The sequence below is a fragment of the Podarcis erhardii genome, assembly GCF_964252035.2.
Source record: "Podarcis erhardii genome assembly, chromosome: 7".
Lineage (NCBI taxonomy): Eukaryota > Metazoa > Chordata > Lepidosauria > Squamata > Lacertidae > Podarcis > Podarcis erhardii.
In genome coordinates, this window is record NC_138511.1 from 18,997,243 (window position 1) to 19,017,701 (window position 20,459).

At 47.2% G+C, this 20,459-nt stretch overlaps 1 protein-coding gene across 1 annotated transcript in view; it reads left to right on the plus strand.

Moving 5' to 3' along the window:
* Window positions 1–9,943: 9,943 nt before the first annotated feature.
* LOC309346838 (solute carrier family 2, facilitated glucose transporter member 5-like) overlaps window positions 9,944–20,459 on the plus strand; it is a 39,376-nt gene continuing 28,860 nt past the window's right edge. The window contains exon 1 of the mRNA XM_081871082.1: window positions 9,944–10,179. Within this exon, the coding sequence (XP_081727208.1) occupies window positions 10,138–10,179 (42 nt within the window). The 5' untranslated portion in view covers window positions 9,944–10,137. The remainder of the gene's footprint in view (window positions 10,180–20,459) is intronic.

Genomic DNA, 20,459 nt, shown 5'->3' on the forward strand with positions numbered 1-20,459 from the left:
TCTCTACGGTTGTCCTTCAGCTGTCTCAGCACCGTTGACACGCCAGTATTGAGGTTTTGCCTCGATTAATTCATTGCCCACCCTCCACCCTAAAGTGTGGGCTCCAAACTTAGGTGGGGTCCGAAAAATACACATCTAAAGGGTCAAAAGCCCAGGTAGACAGGTGCATCTTCCCCACTTGATAGAAACTGCATAATGCCAGGCACATCGCTGTGGGGAGTGAATTCCACATCTTAGCGGACGACACGAAAAAGGGGGGGTAGCATGGGGTGGGTGGGAGCCCATGGCTCCGGGCACAGATTTCTGGGGGGACATGAGGTGAGGCAATCAGGTGCGCCCACAACAGGCTCCTTCATCAAGGCCTGAGCCATTGGGGGGCAAGGCAAGGTGCACCCGGGCTCGGCCTTCAGGGCTGGGGTGGTAGTGATGCCTCTTTCTTCTTGTGACCAGCGAAGGAACACCCACGTACCCCCCACCCCTGGGCTGGCGGGGAGGAAGGGAGTGTGGGCCCTGCTGCTGCTGCTGCTGCCTACTGAAAAGAAGTGAGAGGCTCCACCTGGACAGAGGCAGGCGGGGAAAGAGCAGTCACGTTCTCCGGTCAGACCATTGCGGCTCAGTTGCTCCGGTGGCGTCAGCGATGAGGGCTGGGATGGTGCGGCAGGCTCTGTCCAGCCTCCATTAGGGCGGTTCATTTATTTATTTATTTATTTATTTAATTCCTGCTCCAAAGGTCTTATCTTACTACACTAGGGATTACCGTATTTTTCGCTCCATAAGACGCACTTTTCCCACCTAAAAAGTAAGGGGAAATGTCTGTGCATCTTATGGAGAGAATGCAAGCGGGAGGCAAGCAGGAAAAGCCCCCAAGAGCCACACACACCCTCCACGTGGCTCTTGCGGGCTTTTCCCCAGCGACTGGCCATGTCAGTCCCTTCTCCCTCCTAGTAGAAAAGCCTTCAGGAGCAGTACGCTCTTTAAAGGGTGCACCAGCTTCTTCTGGCTTTTTTAGGAGGTGGGGGAATTCCCCAACCTCGTAGAAAGGCCCGCAGGAACCGCGCACCCTTTAAAGAGCGCAGGGCTCTTGGGGGCTTTCCCCGAGGAGGGATAAGGGACGGACTGGATGCGTCCGTCCCTTCTCCCTCCTCATAGAAAAGCACACCAAAGCTGCACGCTCTTTAAAGGCAGCCCCTCAGTCCCCTCCCCAACCTCCTGGAAAAGCCCCCTAGGGCCGCACTCCTTTTCACCAGCTGCGTGGAGCATGTGTGCGGCTCTTGGGGGCTTTTCCCCCCGAGGAGGGAGAAGGGCAGTCCGTCAGTGACAGGCTGCCCTTCTCCCTCCTGGGGGAAAGCCTGCAAGCACAGCACACAGGCTCCATGCGGCTCGTAAAAGGGAGCGCTGAGCAGAGCCTGGGATGCATACAGGCTCTGCTCAGAGCTCCCTTTAAAAATATTTTTTTTCTTGCATTCCCCTTCTAAAAACTAGGTGCATCTAATGGTCAGGTGCGTCTTATGGAGTGAGAAATACGGTATATAGCTATATCTGAAATTTCATGCATATCAGTTAGTATCTTGACCCTCCTCCACGAAAATAGCTGTTTACTTGGCCGTTTTCCTACGTCGTGAAGGCTGAAATTTCAATTCAGCGGTGCAGGGTCAATATATTAACTGGTATGCATGAAATTTCAGATATAGCTATATAATCCTGTCAGGGAACTGCCATCGGATCCAGAGGCGGAGGGAAGGCTCCAGAGCGATGCCGGAGAGGGTCCCAGCAGGGAGAGAGGCAGCGCATCTGCTGGGGAAGGAAATCAGCGTAACACCAGGGGTGAAGGGGGGCAGATGGGGGAATTGGAGAGAAGGCTCCAGGACTCTTCACCGGAGACCAGTGGGGAGAGCACGGGTACTCCGCTGCCTACACCCTCCCTGCGCAGAAGACTTCTGCGCAGGGAGAGTAGGAGGAGACTTGGTGTCAAAGAACTTCTTTGCTGGAAGAAGTTTAAGAAACACCCACTGACGGATTCTGCCAGCGACTGAGACAGCCACGAGTGCAAGGCTGTCCAGAGAGAAAGGGTTCAACCAGGCAACCTAGCCAGGAGTGGTGGCAACTTACGCACGAGCAACCCCCTTAGAACCATTACAAATCCCTAGTGTAGTAAGATAAGACCTTTGGAGCAGGCATTTAAAAAAAAAGTTTTTTTTCTAAACCGCCCTAGCCTTCGTGCCCCATCCCAGCATGCCTCCCTCCCCCATGCTCCCACACACCTCGGCCTGCCTACACCCACCTGGGCACCAGCAACCCACGGTACGCCACTGGACACAAAGAAGGCCGTTGCCCTACCTTACATAAGCAGGCAAGTCTTCAGCATATGCGCCACCGGGGTGCAAAGATCTGCCCAGCGCCACCAAATTTAGTTTAGCCCCCAAATTAACTTTTATTCTGCTTATGTCAGACACCACGCTTACGCCTTATCTTTTGTTTATGAAAGAAAGGAGGAAAAAGAAACAAACTTTTTATGTGCTCATTTATTTACAATATGCTTATACTTCAGTACAGTGGTACCTCGGGTTACATACGCTTCAGGTTACATACGCTTCAGGTTACAGACTCTGCTAACCCAGAAATAGTGCTTCAGGTTAAGAACTTTGCTTCAGGATCAGAACAGAAATTGTGCTCCAGCGGCACGGCAGCAGCGGGAGGCCCCATTAGCTAAAGTGGTGCTTCAGGTTAAGAACAGTTTCAGGTTAAGAATGGACCTCCGGAACGAATTAAGTACTTAACCCGAGGTACCACTGTATACAACACCACCACACTTAAACTTATAAGTATTGTTTAGGCACCTACTTAGGAGAAAAATCAGTCGTGTCAAAGTTGCCGCTGACCCCGCTGTCGCATAGCAGCTCAATACAATACGTAACATAATATTTTGATGTAAGAGTTAATTTCATGTGCATGGCGCCGCTGAGAATGACAAGCGCCACCGTTGTGAATGACAGGCGCCACCGCTAGTGTGGCGCATCTTTGGTAAATGAGTGCACAAAGTCGAAAGTCCTTTAGTGAAACAGTAGGTATACATTTCAGTAATACCTAGGTATATATGTATTTTGTTTTTCTTGCTTGATCAAAATTATTTATTATTTCATAACAGGTAGATTGTTAAGAGCTTGGGCGGCTTCAGCAGCGGGCACCTGCTGCCCCCCAGAATTTGGTGCCTGGGCGCCCCGCACCCCTTGTACCCCCGGGTAAAGACGGCCCTGTATGTGAGCATCTGAGGGCAGAGAAACCACTAAGAGAGTGGAGGTGGTCTTTCAGACATTTGGGTCCAAAGTCATTTAGGGCTTTAAACATTCACTTGAGTGCCTTGAAGTGGCTCCAGATTACCGTATTTTTCGCTCTATAAGACGCACCAGACCACAAGACGCACCTAGTTTTTGGAGAGGAAAACAAGAAAAAAAATATTATGAATCTCAGAAGCCAGAACAGCAAGAGGGATTGCTGCGCAGTGAAAGCAGCAATCCCTCTTCCTCTTCTGGCTTCTGGGATAGCTGCGCAGCCTGCATTCGCTCCGTAAGACGCATACACATTTCCCCTTACTTTTTAGGAGGGAAAAAGTGAGTCTTATAGAGCAAAAAAATACGGTAGATCCCGTGAGTCTGCTCAGGAAGCTGAGGTCTGCAGATTCCTCTTCCACCCACAGATTGTCCCCATGAGAACTATGAGCTCTACCCGTGAGCTGTGGCCTCTGAGCAGCAACTTCTTTGCAGGTTCACAGTTAAGCGTGGGGCCTGTTTGTTATTACCCTGAGCACCTGTCTTTCAAAGTGTCTCGGCAAACATTATCCAAAAAAAGGTCACGTTAAAGCATCGCTCGTTGAAGTGGTTTGCAAAGTGCGAACCACGATGCAGGAGTCAAATAAGAACAGAATAACTTGCCCCAAGGCTAGGGATGAAGGGGAGAAATTTGATTCTGTTCACATTTAAAGACGAAACGCCCAACTTTCAGAAACAATTCACAAACGGAAGCACAGCCATCCTTTGATATTGGCGATTCCCTTGATTTTGCAATGCAGTTGTGCATTGTGCAAAAATGCATATAAAGTGTGCATTAAAATGTACCTATTATAGAAGGTAGCATATGAAAAGCCATTTATACGTTGGGGAAATTCACCCACCCATTTCATTTCACAGTCTGCCTCCGGTAGTAGACAGCCTCCGAACCCCCACAAACACAGCATGGAGACAAACATTCCCCCCCTCTCTGTCGCCAACAGCCTTTAGTGCTCGGCGGTTATTTTGCCTTTCTATATGGCTCATACACACTGATAAGACTTATTCTCCATGAATTGTTTTCAAAAGCCGTCTAAGCTGGCAAACCTTAATCAAGCGTATAATCCAATTCACAATCCACATAATTAAGCCTGGATTTCAGAATGAAAAGTCCAGTTATCCATTGCTTTTGGCAGACACTGTCTATAGTTGGAGAGAAACGGGGGTGGGGTGGGGAGTAGATCAGTCCAATGGTCCATTTAAGTCCCGCATCCTGTTTTCACTGGGGGGGAGCAGACGCTTGTGGGAAATTCAAGCACAAGAAAACTCTGCTCTCCTGCAGCTTCCAGCAACTGGTGCTCAGAAACATTACATTACAGAGCACAGACATTGTGGCCGTTAGCCATCGATAGCCTTCTGCACCATGAATTTGTCTAATCTTTTAAAGTCATCCAAGTTGGTGGCCATCACTGAAGAGTTTAACTATGTGCTGCATGAAGAAGTCCTTTTTTATATGTCTCATAATAATAATAATAATAATTATTATTATTATTATTATTATTTATTGTTTATACCCTGCCCAACTTCCAACATTCATCATCACTGGGTGTCCACAAGTCTAATGTTAAAAATCTAATTTTAAATTGTTGTAGCCTGCCCTGGGACCTACTGGTGAAGGGTGAGTAATATTATTATCATTATCATCATTTATTGCGGATCAGTCCTCTTTAGTGCTTTTTAGGGTGCAGGCTTGCTTTACAAAATTCTCTCTCATCCTCAAATAGCCTATGCCAGTTAAAGGGAAAAGGTGACTTTTGAAAGCCACCTCTTGAGCTCTGTGGCTTCAAGAGGGAGCCAGAGGACCAGAGAACAGGGCGGCTGATCGAAAGTCTTATGTGCAAGAGCAGCAAAGCATCTCTGTGGAATTAACCCTTTGAGCTACGGTTGTCAACCTCTCTCACTACCAAGGAAAAGTAACAGGCAAATAGAAAGAAAACCTACTCAAGTGATGCTGACACCAAACCCCAAACATACACTAAGGAAAATAATACATGTTTTACCACCAGCACCCCCCCCTCTTTCTTCCCAACCTTAATACTGCATATAACACTAATGTCTCACAACAAATGTAACTGATTGTAGAAAACACAACCTTAAAAAAAGAGACAATGCATGTACTTTTGTAACCTAAGGAAATTTTTAATAAAAATTATATTTTTTAAAATAAGTGGTTGATAGATGCTACCTGGTTTAAGTCATTTTTTTAATTTACTTTTTTAGATTGTACATCTGTGGGCAGGGGCTGTCTCGTTTTAATTGATTCCATGTATGCCACCCTGGGAGTCTTTTTGGGCGAAGAGCTGGGTAAAATGCTCTCAATACAGTCGTACCTTGGTTCTCGAACAGAATGCGTTCTGGGAATCCGTTCGACTCCCGGAACTGTTTGAAAACCAAGGCGCGGCTTCCGATTGGCTGCAGGAGCATCCCGCAGCCAATCAGAAGCCACAGAAGCCACGCCAGACATTCGGCTTCCAAAAATTGTTCAAAAACCGGAACACTCACTTCCAGTTTTCATCGTTTGGGAGCCGAAACGTACGAGTTCCAAGGCGTTCGGCAACCAAGGTATGACTCTCATAATGAAAATAATAGGCACTAACCACTACTGCAGTCAAACTTAAAAACACCACCAGACATTCTACCCATGCTGACAAGGAAGCCGCTTGGAGTGGCTGGGGTAACCCAGTCAGATGGGCGAGATATAAGCAATAAATTATTAGTATTAGTAGTAATGAAGGCAATTATTTGGTGGGGGTTTTCAATTCTACATCAGGTATTGCACTGACGTGCCTAAAGAGGGAGCCAGAGGACCAGAGAAGAGGGCAGCCAATCAAAAGTCTTATGAGCAAGAGGGGCAATGGCATCTCTGTGGAATTAACCCTTTGGCTGCATTATTAGTAATATAAAACGAGGTACAGTTGTCATAAGTGGTCGATAGATGCGACCTGGTTTAAGTTCTTGACGTTAACCCCAGATGTGTGTGACAGGCTACCCAATCACAAAATAAACAATTTTGCACTTTCTCGGCGGCAAGCTCTTCCTTGTTGTTACTTTATATCCTAAAATGTGTTTGTAATATATTGCATTTATACCCCACCTTTTCTTCCAAAGAGCTCAAGGTGGCATACATGGTCCCCCCCCCTTGTTTAGTCTCCACAACAGCCCTGTGAAGGCTGACCAGGGAGAGAGGCAGTGACTGGTCCAAGCCCTCGTGCCCAAGTGGGGATTTGAACCCTGGTCTCCCAGATCCTCGTCCAAGACTCTAACCACTGTACATTCCCTCTCAATATTAGTCATAATCTAAGCAGATCCATCGAAATGAATGACCATGGGTTCATTCACTTCAACGGGTCTACTTTGAAGCGGTGGTTTTGTGGTCCACAGCTAGGCCCCTACCCTACAATAAACATCACCACATGCTCTCGAGTCACCCTCTGTAGACATGGTTGCATGATCCATGGAAAACATGATCCATGGAAAACTGCATGATCAAGAAAATATGGATCAAGTAGGTACAGTTATTATTATTTGTACCCCGCCCATCTGGCTGGGTTTCCCCAGCCACTCTGGGCAGCTTCCAACAAAGATTAAAAATACATTAAAGTGTCACACATTAAAAACTTCCCTGAACTGGGCTGCCTTCGGATGTCTTCTAAATGTGAGGTAGTTGTTTATCTCTTTGACATCTGGTGGGAGGGCGTTCCACAGGGCGGGCGCCACTACCGAGAAGGCCCTCTGCCTAGTTCCCTGTAGCTTTGCTTTTCACAGTGAGGGAACTGCCCAAAGGCCCTCAGCTCTGGACCTCAGCGTCCGGACAGAACGATGGGGGTGGAGACGCTCCTTCAGGTATACTGGACCGAGTCCATTAACAGCTTAGCTTCCATATAAGAACATAAGAAGAGCTTGCTGGATAAGGCCAATGGCCCATCTAGCATGCTATGCTCACAGTGCCGACTCAGGTGCCCATGGGAAACCCTCAAGCAAAACCCGAGCACAAGAGCACTCTCCCCGTTCCAACATTATTCAGAAGCATTGCTGCCTCGAACCATGAAGGCAGGGCATAGCCATTGTGGCTACTAGGCACCGATGACCTTATCCTCTATGAATTTCTCAAGTCCTCTTTTAATACCAAGTACAAAACACACCCATCTCCCATTGCACACAAATGGAAAACCGGTGCTGCAGATACCATATTTCTCTTCTGGGGTTGGTCAGGGTTTTTGTTGTTGTTGTAGGTAGTGAGCCAGCTGGGAATCTGCCTTCAGCCGGATTTGGCTCAACAGTGCCTAGCTGCCAACCCCTAAAAATGACAGATGATGCAACTCTGGCCTGAAACACACACACACAGCAGCAGCGGCGGCTCAGGTGGTGAATGCTTGTGCAGGAGGTTGAGATGTTACCCACAGCCTAGTTTATCTGCATCCATTTATTTATTTTTACCAGCTGAACTTTTATTGTTTCCAAAACCAAAAATGAAAACATTGCTCTGTTTGGTGAGTGGGGAGGGGCTTGGAAGGAAGTGTGGTCTTGTATAGAGAGGGGTGGAGTAAAAGGGGGATCTGGATTGGAGGAGTGGGACAGTGCCATGTCTCTCTCCACGCTGGAGGGTTGAGGGAGGGAGTGGTTGGTGGGGAAAGGGGCTTGCTCCGTCTTGCTCCGTCTTCCTCTGGCCTCTCACTGCACTGCTTGCTCGTTGGCGCTGCTGCCAGAGTCCTGGGGCTTCATCACGTCTGGGAGCTCTGGGGGGCTGGAGAAGGGATCAATGTGGAGGGGCTCAAAGGCATCTTCACTGGCTCTGAAGGCCAAGCCAACTGTTGATGGGGCCTGAGGTCGTGCTGTCTGGCTGGTGAAGCCACAGTCTCCGAGGGTTTTGCTGTCATCCTGTAGCACCCTGCTTGTGGTTAACGCTTAGCTGGAATGAAATATTCAACGCAGCAATAGAGAAATTAAAATAATAATTTATTTGTCAGACAAATAAATGAGAGGCACAGTGGTATATGGTTACCAAGCTCTAGCCTGCCTCCTGCCATTATGGCCAGCACTTATATTTCCTTAATCCAGCCGCCTTGCTCCTCCTATGGCTGCCTCTGTCCAATCAGCCTGGTTGAAATTCCTATTGGCTGTTTGCTAGAACCAATCACAAAAGATACACCCGTTTCCTTTTGCCTTTTATGGGAAACAAAAAGCTATATATTCTTCTATCTATAAATGACAAATAAGTAGTCATATATCTTACATTTGTCTCAACAAGGAACCTTAATTACCAGCTCACCTCTTGCCCTCCTTGCCCTATTGCCCTCCAAAACAGATGGTTAATAGTTTTAAATTTTTATCTTAAACAGATGTCAAGGATCTTGAGTTCACATCATCATTGAAAGATCTGCTTCTTTTGGAGGTCTTTAAACAAAGGCCTGACAACCATATGTGTGCTCTAATGGTGTTTCCTGCTTGGCAGGGGGGCTGGGCTGATGTCCCCTGTGGTCTCTTCCAACTATATGAAATAAGAATCTAGCATAAGGATTTAACATTTCTTAGTTTCTAAATCCTTTGCATAATTACATTTAAGCCAATATATTTCATACATTATCATAGATAGCTTTTTAGAAGAATAAACCTTCTCAAAGTAAAAAGGAAGGAACAGTTTACAGCCTCAAAATAAAATAGGAAGAAACCTCTTCTTCTGTTTACACCCCCCTTCTCCAGCCAAGCCAGCTGCTTTTTCCATTTCCTCTTGCCCTTTTAACCTTAGGAAAATATGGCTCAAGTTTAATGGGAGGCACATGGTTTTATTTTACTATTTACCAACTCTTAATTATGTTTTTTCTCAGCTTTTTTATATTCTGTAATATGTAGGGTCAGTGTAACCTTTGCTCTCAGCCTGTAATTCCCTTTTTACGACTTTGAGAATTGTTTTCTGCTATAAATCAGGGGGCCCCCTTGTCCAGGAGGATAAACATCTTGCCAAAGTACTTAGGCAGCTGGTCTTCTGCCTGGCATAAAACATTTGAAAATCTTTAAGCTCATTTTAAAATACAGGCCCTGATCAAAATATAAGCCTTGATAAAAATGCAGGCTATGATTAGATGCCTCATTCCAACAGCTGGTCATCCTTGTACAGCCTTTGTTCTTCTGGGGGGGTCTCTTAAGTATCCCCTCAACAATTCTTTTCAGCTCATACACCGTACTGGACTCCTTGGCGTCTGTGAAGATGGTCGTCTTGTGACGTCGGATCATTAAAAAGACGACTAACCTCAGCCCAAACCCCCCAGAGAGGAAAAAGCAGCAGAACCCCCAGTCATCTGCATCCATGTTTTGATAGCCACCCATCTGCTCATTTTCTTCCACATTCTCCTTCTGGCTGGCACCAGACAAAAAGAACCAGGGAAGCAGAAATTAAGCCAGGTAATAATTGCCAGCCCTCCTTTGCTGCTCATGTATCTCAGGAACATGTCCCTGCTGCATGGGGTGTGTTAAGGTCATGATCTTCCTCTGTTGTGCAACATCGAAACCTCCACACCAGCCTTAACAAGGAGCCGTGGAAGCGAAGCTATTCGAGCTGCCAAGTCCAGCCCTCGCTCTTTATTTTCCAAGAGCTGGGAAACCGTGGAGGATTAAGCTGGCAAAAGATCTTCCTCCTGGAGGCTGAAGAACAGGCAACTCTAAGGTCCAAGAGGGCAGAACAAGCAATTGGGGTCTTGGACAGAGTCAAAGTGCAAGAAAGAGACATAGCAGAACCTTTCATTTCAGCATTTTCTTTCTCATCCCGAACGCTAAAGCTCTCAGGCCCGTTGCGGTTCTCTGTTCCTCGAGCGTGAAAATGGAGAAGGGCTCCGAGGCAACGCTCACAGGCAAGGAAGGGGTAAGTTGTGGAGGGAGGGTTTCGTAAAATCATAGAATTGCAGAATTGGAAGGGACCCGCAAGGGTCATGTAGTCCAACCCCCTGCAGTGCGATGACAGCTAAAAAATCCTCAACAGATGACCACCCAACCTCTGTTTAAAAACCTGCGCTGAAGGAGAGATTTGTATCCCACCCACCATATTAAAAAACTATCGTAAAAGTCTGGACCATCAGAATTATTTTAAATGGGTCTGTCACTACGGCTTTGCCCATAAAGTGCTGCTAGATGAGGGGCAGGGTTTACAAAGAAATGTCATTGTTCCTTGATAGCTGGGAATAACTCTCCAGCCTTTGGAGTGCAATATGCATCAGAGCCTAGAGAGGGTGATAACCTGTTGCTAAGGGCTGATGTGAGAAACGGTTCAGATCCAGTTGTGTAGCTCGAATTTTAAGGAGAAAGATAATTTCTGGATGGGGTTGACAGACCCTCCAAGTGTCCCTATTTTCCAGGGACATCCCTGATTTAGAGAAGCCGTCCCACTTTCTGATTTGATCCCAGAATGTCCCACTTTTCCTTAGGATGTCCCTATTTTCATTGGAGAAATGTTCAAGGGTATGGAGTTATCTGACCCGCCGAGCTGTCTGAAGGCAATCCTGTATAGCTAAGTGGGTTGTTTTTTTAATGTTTAATGCTTTACAGTGGTACCTCAGGTTAAGTACTTAATTTGTTCCGGAGGTCCGTTCTTAACCTGAAACTGTTCTTAACCTGAAGCACCACTTTAGCTAATGGAGCCTCCTGCTGCTGCTGTGCTGCCAGAGCACGATTTCTGTTCTCATCCTGAAGCAAAGTTCTTAACCCAAGGTACTGTTTCTGGGTTAGCGGAGTCTGTAACCTGAAGCGTATGTAACCTGAAGCGTATGTAACCTGAGGTACCACTGTATTATGATTTTATGTTGGAAGCTGCCCAGAGTGGCCGGGGCAACCCAGTAAAATGTGTGGGGTATAAACAGCAAAATTATATTTTTGGAATGGGACGTCTCTATTTCCATCAGATAAATGTTGGAGGGTCTGGGCTGATTTTAAAATGGGATGCAGCCTTGAAAGGGGGTCAGGCACTGGTTGCTTACTGGAGATCTGCAGAGGGAGGACCTAGACTCTGCCTAGACTGAAAGCAGCATGTTGAGAATGAACCTAAATGGTTCCGGATTGAGATGTGGTGCAAATAGGTTAGCCCCACTATGCAAAAACCAGTGGATTGAAGCCTGAGGCCTTATTATTTCTGAGTCCTTCTGGGTGTGGGCTTCCTTTGCCTTAGTTTCATCAGAACCAGAAGAGTCCCGTCTCGCCAGTTGCACTCAAGTGTCGCAGAGGCCGTTAGAAACTGAAAGATAGGTAAAACCTATAGGAAAGATAGGTAAAACCCTCCAATGCTCACTAATGCAGCGTCTGCATGGGGAAGGCGGTCTAAAAATGCATTGCTCTTCTGAAGACAGTTTTCTGTTGGCCAGGTGGGAGAGTTGCCAGAGTCGGAGTCTGCATCATCAAAGCCCCTGGAAGACAGGCTGGATCTACTCCCTCCAGGCAAAAGTCCCCAGGCTGAGATGGAATTAGAAGTTTCCCAGGAATTGAAATACTTTATTGTCACTTGTGCAACTTGTATACAGTGAGATTACACTGGAATGGAATGCTCACCGCTAAGATTGAATCTTAGAAAATTTTTGTATTAGCTAGGGGAGTGCTAGGGGCAATATGGAGAGCAGGATTTGCCCTTGGCTAGACCAGCATCACTGTTTACGAGTTTTCTTTGAATTGTAGAGTTAGAAAGGGACCCCAAGGGTCATCTTGTCCAAGCCCCTCATAGCTGTCAACTTTCCCCCTTTTTAAAGGGAAATTCCCTTATTCCGAATAGGATTCCTCGCAAGAAAAGGGAAAAGTTGACAGCTATGAAGCCCCTGCAATGCAGGAATAGCAGCTAAAGAATTCCCGCCAGGTGGTCTGAAAATAATGGTCACGACTATGGCTGTGCACACAATATAACTTTGAAAAACATCCTTTCCCTTATACCGTGGTACCTCAGAAGTCAAACGGAATCCGTTCCAGAAGCCCAATTTACTTCCAAAACGTTCAGAAACCAAGACACGGCTTCTGATTGGCTGTAGGAAGCTCCTGCAGCCAATTGGAAGCTGTGGAAGCCACATTGAATGTTCGGGTTCCAAAGAATGTTTGCAAACCGGAACACTCACTTCCGGGTTTGTGGCGTTCAGGAGCCAAAACATTCGACTTGCAAGGCATTTGGGATCCAAGGTACGACTGTACTGAGTCAGACCATTGCTCCATTATAGCTAAGGGTTGTCTCAGCCTACTCGCAATGATTTCAGGCGTGGGTCTTTCCCAGTCCTTCCTGGAAACACCACGGATTGAACCCAAGGCTTTCTGTGTGCAAAGCAGAAGTTCTAAGCACTGAGCTACAGCTCCTCCCCAACCTGGTATAGAATCCTTTGTTTTATACCAGGCTGCAAGCTGTCCTTGCAGAAGGGTTTATTCTGAAATGCCATGCATTTGGGCATCATTAAAGCTCTTCCCTTTCAACAACGCCACCCACAACTGGCGCCTTCATGTCCCCATGCTCCTCATGTTGTTGTTGTTTAGTCGTTTAGTCGTGTCCGACTCTTCGTGACCCCATGGACCAGAGCACGCCAGGCACTCCTGTCTTCCACTGCCTCCCGCAGTTTGGTCAAACTCATGCTGGTAGCTTCAAGAACACTGTCCAACCATCTCATCCTCTGTCGCCCCCTTCTCCTTGTGCCCTCCATCTTTCCCAACATCAGGGTCTTTTCCAGGGAATCTTCTCTTCTCATGAGGTGGCCAAAGTATTGGAGCCTCAGCTTCAGGATCTGTCCTTCCAGTGAGCCCTCAGGGCTGATTTCCACTTCAGCATTATTAAGTGCCAAGGAGTCTTGGTTTCAGATGCTAGCACTACATAGCTGACCATTAGAAAGCTGTGTCTATTAGCTTTTTTTTTTTAACTGCCCTGAAGACTTGATAGATAGGCATTATAAAAAAAGGTTAAAAAGACATGAATGAATAAATAAATAAATAAATATTTTGTCTCCTGTTTCCATTCACAGCGGCACTCCTGTGGTGCCCCCTACCCACCCTAATTAGGAGCAGGAAGGAGGGCATAATCCTGCCCCACATGCAGGGAGTCCTGAGAGTGCAAGCAACCTAGCACATGTCAGGCACTTATTCTTTAAACAAAGCCTGGGCATCCTTCCAACAATTGTTTTTAGCGTTCTTATATCACTTTTTGATGCCACAGAAATGTTATATTAAATTAAAATAAAAATTCTTATTGTATAAATAAACCCTGTGAGGGCGAACTCAGAAAATCTTTCCCACTCTTTCCAGAGCTGGCATCTGGATTTTAAACCTAATTTGCAAAAATAAAAAATAAAAAAAATAGGTAGCTACATTTTCATTGTTTTTTCAGTGTGGTGCAGTGGTTAGAGTGTTGGACTATGACATGGGAGACCAGGGTTCAAATCCCCACTCAGTCAGTTAGATCGACTTACCTCACATGGTTGTTTTTGTTGTTTTTGGAAGGACAACAGCAGAAATCATTCAATGTGTTACTTAAAGGTTAATCCTGTTATTATCCATCAAGAAAGGTGCTTGAGGTATACCTTAGCAATTAGCCAGACTGGCATGATGTTTGCTGAGGTAGCATGAATCCTGATTGGCTGTGTTGTTCTGAGGGAGTTTCTTTCCTCTGTGTGTTTGTTTGAATGTCTCCCTGCTGTGTACAAGGCCTGGTGTAAGAAAAACAAAACCTCTGGTCCTTTTCATCTCAAATTATATGCTGTTTTCTGCTCAAGTTTCCTTGGCAAAGCATTGTCAGGATTCCTGTTCTCTCTGGACTCCTATCCTTATGCCTCTAGTGCTTTGCAGGATTGCATAAGCAAAGTCGCAGGCCCAAGAGGTGAAGCTGAAACACACACACACACACACACACTCACTCACTCACTCACTCACACACACTTATTTTCAGTTTAAGGGAAACTTCACTGAGCTAAAATATTAAGCTAGAAGGGAGGCCTTGCTCTTGCCAGCAACCGCGCTGCAGCGATTTGCACTACGTTCAGCTCCTGTGTCAAGCACAGCAGAAGCCCCACACAGAGCATATTGCAGTAATCCAATCCTGAAGGTAACCAATGCATGAACTACTACGGTCACATTTTCCTGGTCCAGGAACTGAGGGGTGTGTGGCCTGGGAAAACTCCTGAGGGACAGATAAAAGAGCCATATTTGGCCCCCAGGGCCTAAGGCTCCTCACCTGTGCTTTATTCAGTGGCTGCACATTCACCTGAGTGGACCCAAGAAGAAAAAACAAGTGAGGCCCGTGATTAGTGTGAAATAAGAACTCGGTGTCCTGGAGATACCGAGTTAATTAGGGACTCTGATTACCTGTCATGTTTTTCCCTGGGTACCTGCCTGCGTTTCCATTAGCTCCCAATTTACAACCGGCAATTGATTTCTAATTGCACTGGCGGCCTGAGGAGCGCTGCTCAGGGGCAAGGCTGTGAGATTTACAAGCAGGCAGATCTGAAGTTCAGAGATTTATGGCTCAAGTGGAGCAGAAGGGAACTGGCAGCTGTTGTGATATATAGGTTTGAAAGATAAGAAGAGTTGCTATATAACCCTGCTGCGCACCCTGAATTAAAATGTTCCCAGGGGTAGGCAACCTAAGGCCCGGGGGCCGGATGTGGCCCAATCGCCTTCTCAATCCAGCCCGCGGATGGTCGAGAAATCAGCGTGTTTTTACATGAGTAGAATGTGTCCTTTTATTTAAAATGCATCTCTGGGTTATTTGTGGGGCATAGGAATTTGTTCATTTCCCCCCAAAAAAATTTAGTCTGGCCCACCATGTGGTCTGAGGGACTGTGGCCCATGGCTGAAAAAGGTTGCTGACCCCTGGTTCAGCCAATACAGCAGAGCAGGCCAGTAGGTCTTTGATTCCTGCATTGCAGGGACTTTCCTTCCTTGGAAGTTTCTAAGCAGAGGTTGGGTGGCCATCTGTCATGGATGCTTTAGCTGAGTTTCCTACATTGCAGGGGGTTGGACTAGATGACCCTCAGGGTCCCTTCCAGCTCCATGATTCTACGTTTCTTTCTGGTTCAACAATATCTCATTATGTTCCTATCATTTTAGGTAATTGTATTTTGTATGAATTATTTTTAAAAACTATAAATAAAACATGTTCTATTTACAAACAAAATATTTAAATAGCTACCTTTCTATTGATAGGATGGGGGGGCATGAGCGTAGCCAGGCTTTTTGTTAGAGGGGCAGAATCTCAGATTTGTACAGTGGTACCTCGGGTTACAGACGCTTCAGGTTACAGACTTCGCTAACGCAGAAATAGTACCTTGGGTTAAGAACGTTGCTTCAGGATGAGAACAGAAATCGTTAGGCGACGGAGCACCAGCAGCAGGAGGCCCCATTAGCTAAAGTGGTGCTTCAGGTTAAGAACAGTTTCAGGTTAAGAACAGACCTCCTGAACGAATTCAGTTCTTAACCCGAAGTAGGTAAAGGTAAAGGGACCCCTGACCATTAGGTCCAGTTGTGACCGACTCTGGGGTTGCGGTGCTCATCTCGTTTTACTGGCCGAGGGAGCCGGCATACAGCTTCCGGGTCATGTGGCCAGCATGACTAAACCGCTTCTGGTGAACCAGAGCAGCGCACGGAAACGCCGTTTACCTTCCCGCCAGAGTGGTACCTATTTATCTACTTGCACTTTGATGTGCTTTCGAACTGCTAGGTTGGCAGGAGCAATGGGAGCTCACCCCGTTGCTGGGATTCGAACCGCCGACCTTCTGATCAGCAAGTCCTAGGCTCTGTGATTTAACCCTCTAACCTGAGGTACCACTGTATTAATTTTTACTTATTTGGCTATGCCCATGGGGGGTGGCACAGGAAGGAAACCAGGTCGGAAGGCGGCCACGGTCGGAAAAAGGTTGGGAAACACTGAGTTAAACCACTGTGTCAGCAGTGTTGAATGAACTTTCCTGAGGCGCAAGCCTGGGCAGTGTGTACGGAGGCCCTAGGTTGCCCAGACAGTAAGATCTCCCTCTCAGCCTCGCCAATGTGGTCCAAAGGATAGCAGAGCAAAACTGCCTCCCACATTGGAGGCAGGGAAGCAGCCATCGTGGCTAGTAGCCATGGACAGCCTGAACCTCCTTGAATTGGTCTAGGCCTCCTCGTTGGAAGTCAGCCAAGTGAGTGGCCATTGCTGCAATATACAATTGCCTGCCCGTTAAATTGTCGCAGGGGAGATTGTGCAAAAACGAAAGCGTTTCCGTCTTTGGCAGCTATATTGCAGGCTTCATCCAGAAAAGACTGGCCTTCCCTGCATCATCTTTGCCACGCAGTCCACAGGGAGCAACCCATATCAAAGCGACAGTGTAAAGTCTCCCTCTGATTGCTGCCCTCCGGTGTTATTACTGGAGTTGGGTAGTGATAGGAAGCCCTTCAAAGCCCATCTGGTCTTGCTCTCTCAGCCAACTATTTCATGTTTTCTTTAGAAGAACTCGTGATCCTGTGTGTATCTAATCTTGTGTATCACCAGCCCTCATAATAGTGTTTTAACAGTGAGTTAATAGTCCAAATAAACCCTCTTCCTTTCTTCCTTTCTTCCTTTCTTCCTTTCTTCCTTTCTTCCTTTCTTCCTTCCTTCCTTCCTTTCTTCCTTCCTTCCTTCCTTCCTTCCTTCCTTCCTTCCTTCCTTCCTTCCTTTCTTTCTTTCCTTTCTTCTTTTCTTTTCTTTTCTTTCTTTCTTTCTTTCTTTCTTTCTTTCTTTCTTCCTGCTCTAAGACTGGGAAGGGGACAGGAGATCACACAAGACACATCATATGCGCACAAGACACATCATATGGGGACTTCCGGCAAGGAAAAATGGCGGGCACCATGGCAGCCAGCAGCTCCTGAAGCCAGCCAGAGCCAACTGTGCTACCAGGCTGGCTCCAAGCTGCTGAGGCTGTCGCTGCCATGTTTCCCGGGAACAGATTTGCAAATCTGGGGACGTCTGGCAACCCTACCTTGAGGGCTAGGAACTTCATTCACAGAATCATAGAACTGCAGAATTGGAAGGGACCCGAGGGTCATCTAGTCCAACCCCCTGCAATGCAGGAATCTCAACTCAAGCATCCATGACAGATGGCCATCCAACCTCTGCTTAAGAACCTCCAAGGAAAGAGACTCCACCACCTTCCGGGTAGACTGTTCCACTGTCAAACAGCACTTGCTGTCAGAAAGTTCTTTCTGGTGTTTAGTCGCAATCTCCTTTCTTGTAACTTGAAGTCGTTGGTTCAAGTCCTACACTCCAGAACAGGAGAAAACATGCTTGCTTCATCTTACGTGTGACAGCCCTTCAGGTATCTGAAGATGGCTATCATATCTCTGCTCAGTCCCCTCTTTCCTAGGCTAAACATACCCAACACCCCCAACCATTCCACATAAGGCTTGGTTTCCAAACCCTTCCATCATCCTGGTTCGCCCTCCTATGCACACATTCCAGCTTTTCAATATCCTTCTTAAATTGTGGCACCCAGAACTGGACAAAGTACTTCAGGTGTGGTCTGGCCAAGGCAGAATAGAGTAGTACTATGAGCCTAGGGCTTGCTGATCGGAAGGTCGGTAGTTCGAATCCCCGCGATGGGGTGAGCTCCTGTTGTTCGGTCCCAGCTCCTGCCCACCTAGCAGTTTGAAAGCACACCAGTGCAAGTAGATAAATAGGCATCCCTCCGGTGGGAAGGTAAACAGTGTTTCCGTGCGCTGCTCTGGTTCGTCAGAGGCAGCTTAGGCATGCTGGCCACATGACCCGGAAGCTTTCTGTGGACAAACGCCAGCTCCCTTGGCCTATAGAGCGAGATGAACGTGCAACCCCAGAGTCGTCTGCAACTGGACCTAATGGTCAGGGGTATCTTTACCTTATAACTTTCATTATTCGAGACAGTATACTTCTATTGATTCAGCCTAGAATAGCATTAGGCTTTTTTGCTGCTGCATCACACTGCTGACTCGTGTTAAGTTAGGGGTCTACTAAGACCCCTAAATCCATTTCACATGTGCTACTGGCAAGCCAATTATCCCCCATCTTATATTGGTGCAGCTGGTTCTTCCTGCCTAAGTGCAGAAACTTACATTTGTCCCTATTGATGTGTGCGTGTGTGTAATTAAAATTCAAAAGGTATTGATTTCTTTGTCGAACCTTGCTGGATGCAGCTGAGAAATACACAGGGCCCTACCCTGGTGATTATTCTGTAGATATTTACATAGCACCTTTGAAAGTGGGGAGAGAGGGATGCATTCTACCGCTCTCTGAATGGATCACATGACCTTTTTACATAAGAACTTGGCTTGACTTGGCTCCAGAAAGTAGCTGAGCAAACATTATGCCAGGTACTATGTGTTGATGGTGGAAAATTAAAAAAAGAAAAAGAAAATCCATTGCCTTCGGCAAACACGGAAGAACACAAAAGAATGAAAGGCAACCCTATCTAAATATTATGTTAGCATTACGGTTGTTTTAACACATAGGGTTGCTCCTTTCTTGAGGCTTTTGGAGATACTGTAAAATAAATATGGCAGGGCACTGGGAAAACACAAGAGGTCTTTTCCTCCGGTATTTTACAGAAGAGAAAGAAAAGGTGGCATTCACTATGTCAGGGCTGGCTTAGCTATGTTTAGATGTTTGCTACCGAAACAAGTTAAATGCCCTCAATCCTGGAGCAGTGTAGCAGTAGCACTGAATCATAGCTGTCAACTTACAGATTTGAAAATAAGGGACCAGCAGCCTCGAAAATAAGGGATCAGCAGCCAAAATAAGGGATTTTAGACAACCAACTGAAATACGAAGTTAAAAGGGACCAGATAATTTGGGAGAGCAGCGCCAGTTTTTAGCCCTTCGTTTCCAGAGGTTGCTGCTCAAGACACCAGCTGATGAAACACTGCAATTAAATAACTACAAGCAGCAACCACTTTTCTCGCAAAACGAAGTCCAAGCTACGAAGATGCTGCTGCAGTTCTGTATCTTTTCTCTCGTGCTCCATCTGCAGCTCTTAGTTCCATCAGGCGGGGCGGAAGGAAGGGGGGGGGGAATAGCGCCCAAAGTAAACCCGCAGATCAGACCATCTATGCTAGTCTACCACTACAAATCTATGGGAGAAGCGCTTGCGGTCCTTCCTCCGCTTCCCCCCCCTCTATGGTTAGCCCTTGGAACACCTGCCCGCGCCTCCGCCTCCTCTCTCTGAACTGCTTTCTCTATGGTTGCCCTCGCTCTCCTCTCAAGGCTCCTCAGCAATTCATAGGCCGCGCCAGGCTGCCCATCTCATCCGGGTCCTTCGGCGGCACAGCCACAGTACGGCCTAGCGGCAGCGGTGGGAATCAGAGGGGAGGCCCCAGGCAGAGGCACTCAGTTCGGCGGCTGCAAGGAGGATGGCAGCGGAAGGGCCCGAGGCTCCTGCCAGTCCCGGCGGGGAGGGGCTCCCGGGGGCCGAGGCTGGTGAGAGGAGGCCGGAGGGGGGCGGGCTGGGCAGCCAAGCAACACAGTTGGATCCTCCCTCCTCCCTGGCCGGCAGGGAGGGAGGGAGAGGAGCTGCTTCCTTTGAAACCTGGGAAATTTAAGGGATATCATCAATAAGGGACAGCAGCGGGACACGGCGCTGGGATAAGGGAGTTTCCCGCCAAATAAGGGACAATTGACAGCTATGCACTGAATGAGCAATAATAGACTGTGATATTGTTTGCTAATTTTAATCGCCCAATACCTGTCGTTTCTTATTTCCTCCCCTTTACAACTATAGGGGGTCAATGCCCCAGGGAGGCAATGGAGATCAGGAATGGTCTCTATCAGGGATGAGGAACGTTGGTTTTTTCAGGCCGGGGGCCACATGTCATTGGTGAGCAGGGCCAGAGGCAAAAGTGGATGAAGCTGCAGATGTGACTCTGTGGTTTTAACACACAGCGCCCTCCATCCATCCAGGCATGCAAAAAGGCTTCATCACAGTTCAGTGATGCCTTCCAGCCAGAGGAAATCTCTCAAAGGGGGCATGGAGCAAAGCCACTGAGGGATGTGGCCTGACAATGGAGGGTGTGGCCTGGGAAGGGGGCGTGGCCTGGGAAGGGTCCCGAGAGCCAGAGAGAGATGTGCAAAGGGCTCTGTTTGGCCCCCTGAGTTTCTCCAGCCCTGATGTTTATCATGATGCTGAGACTGGAGGAGATATTAGGAGTCGGACTAGCAGA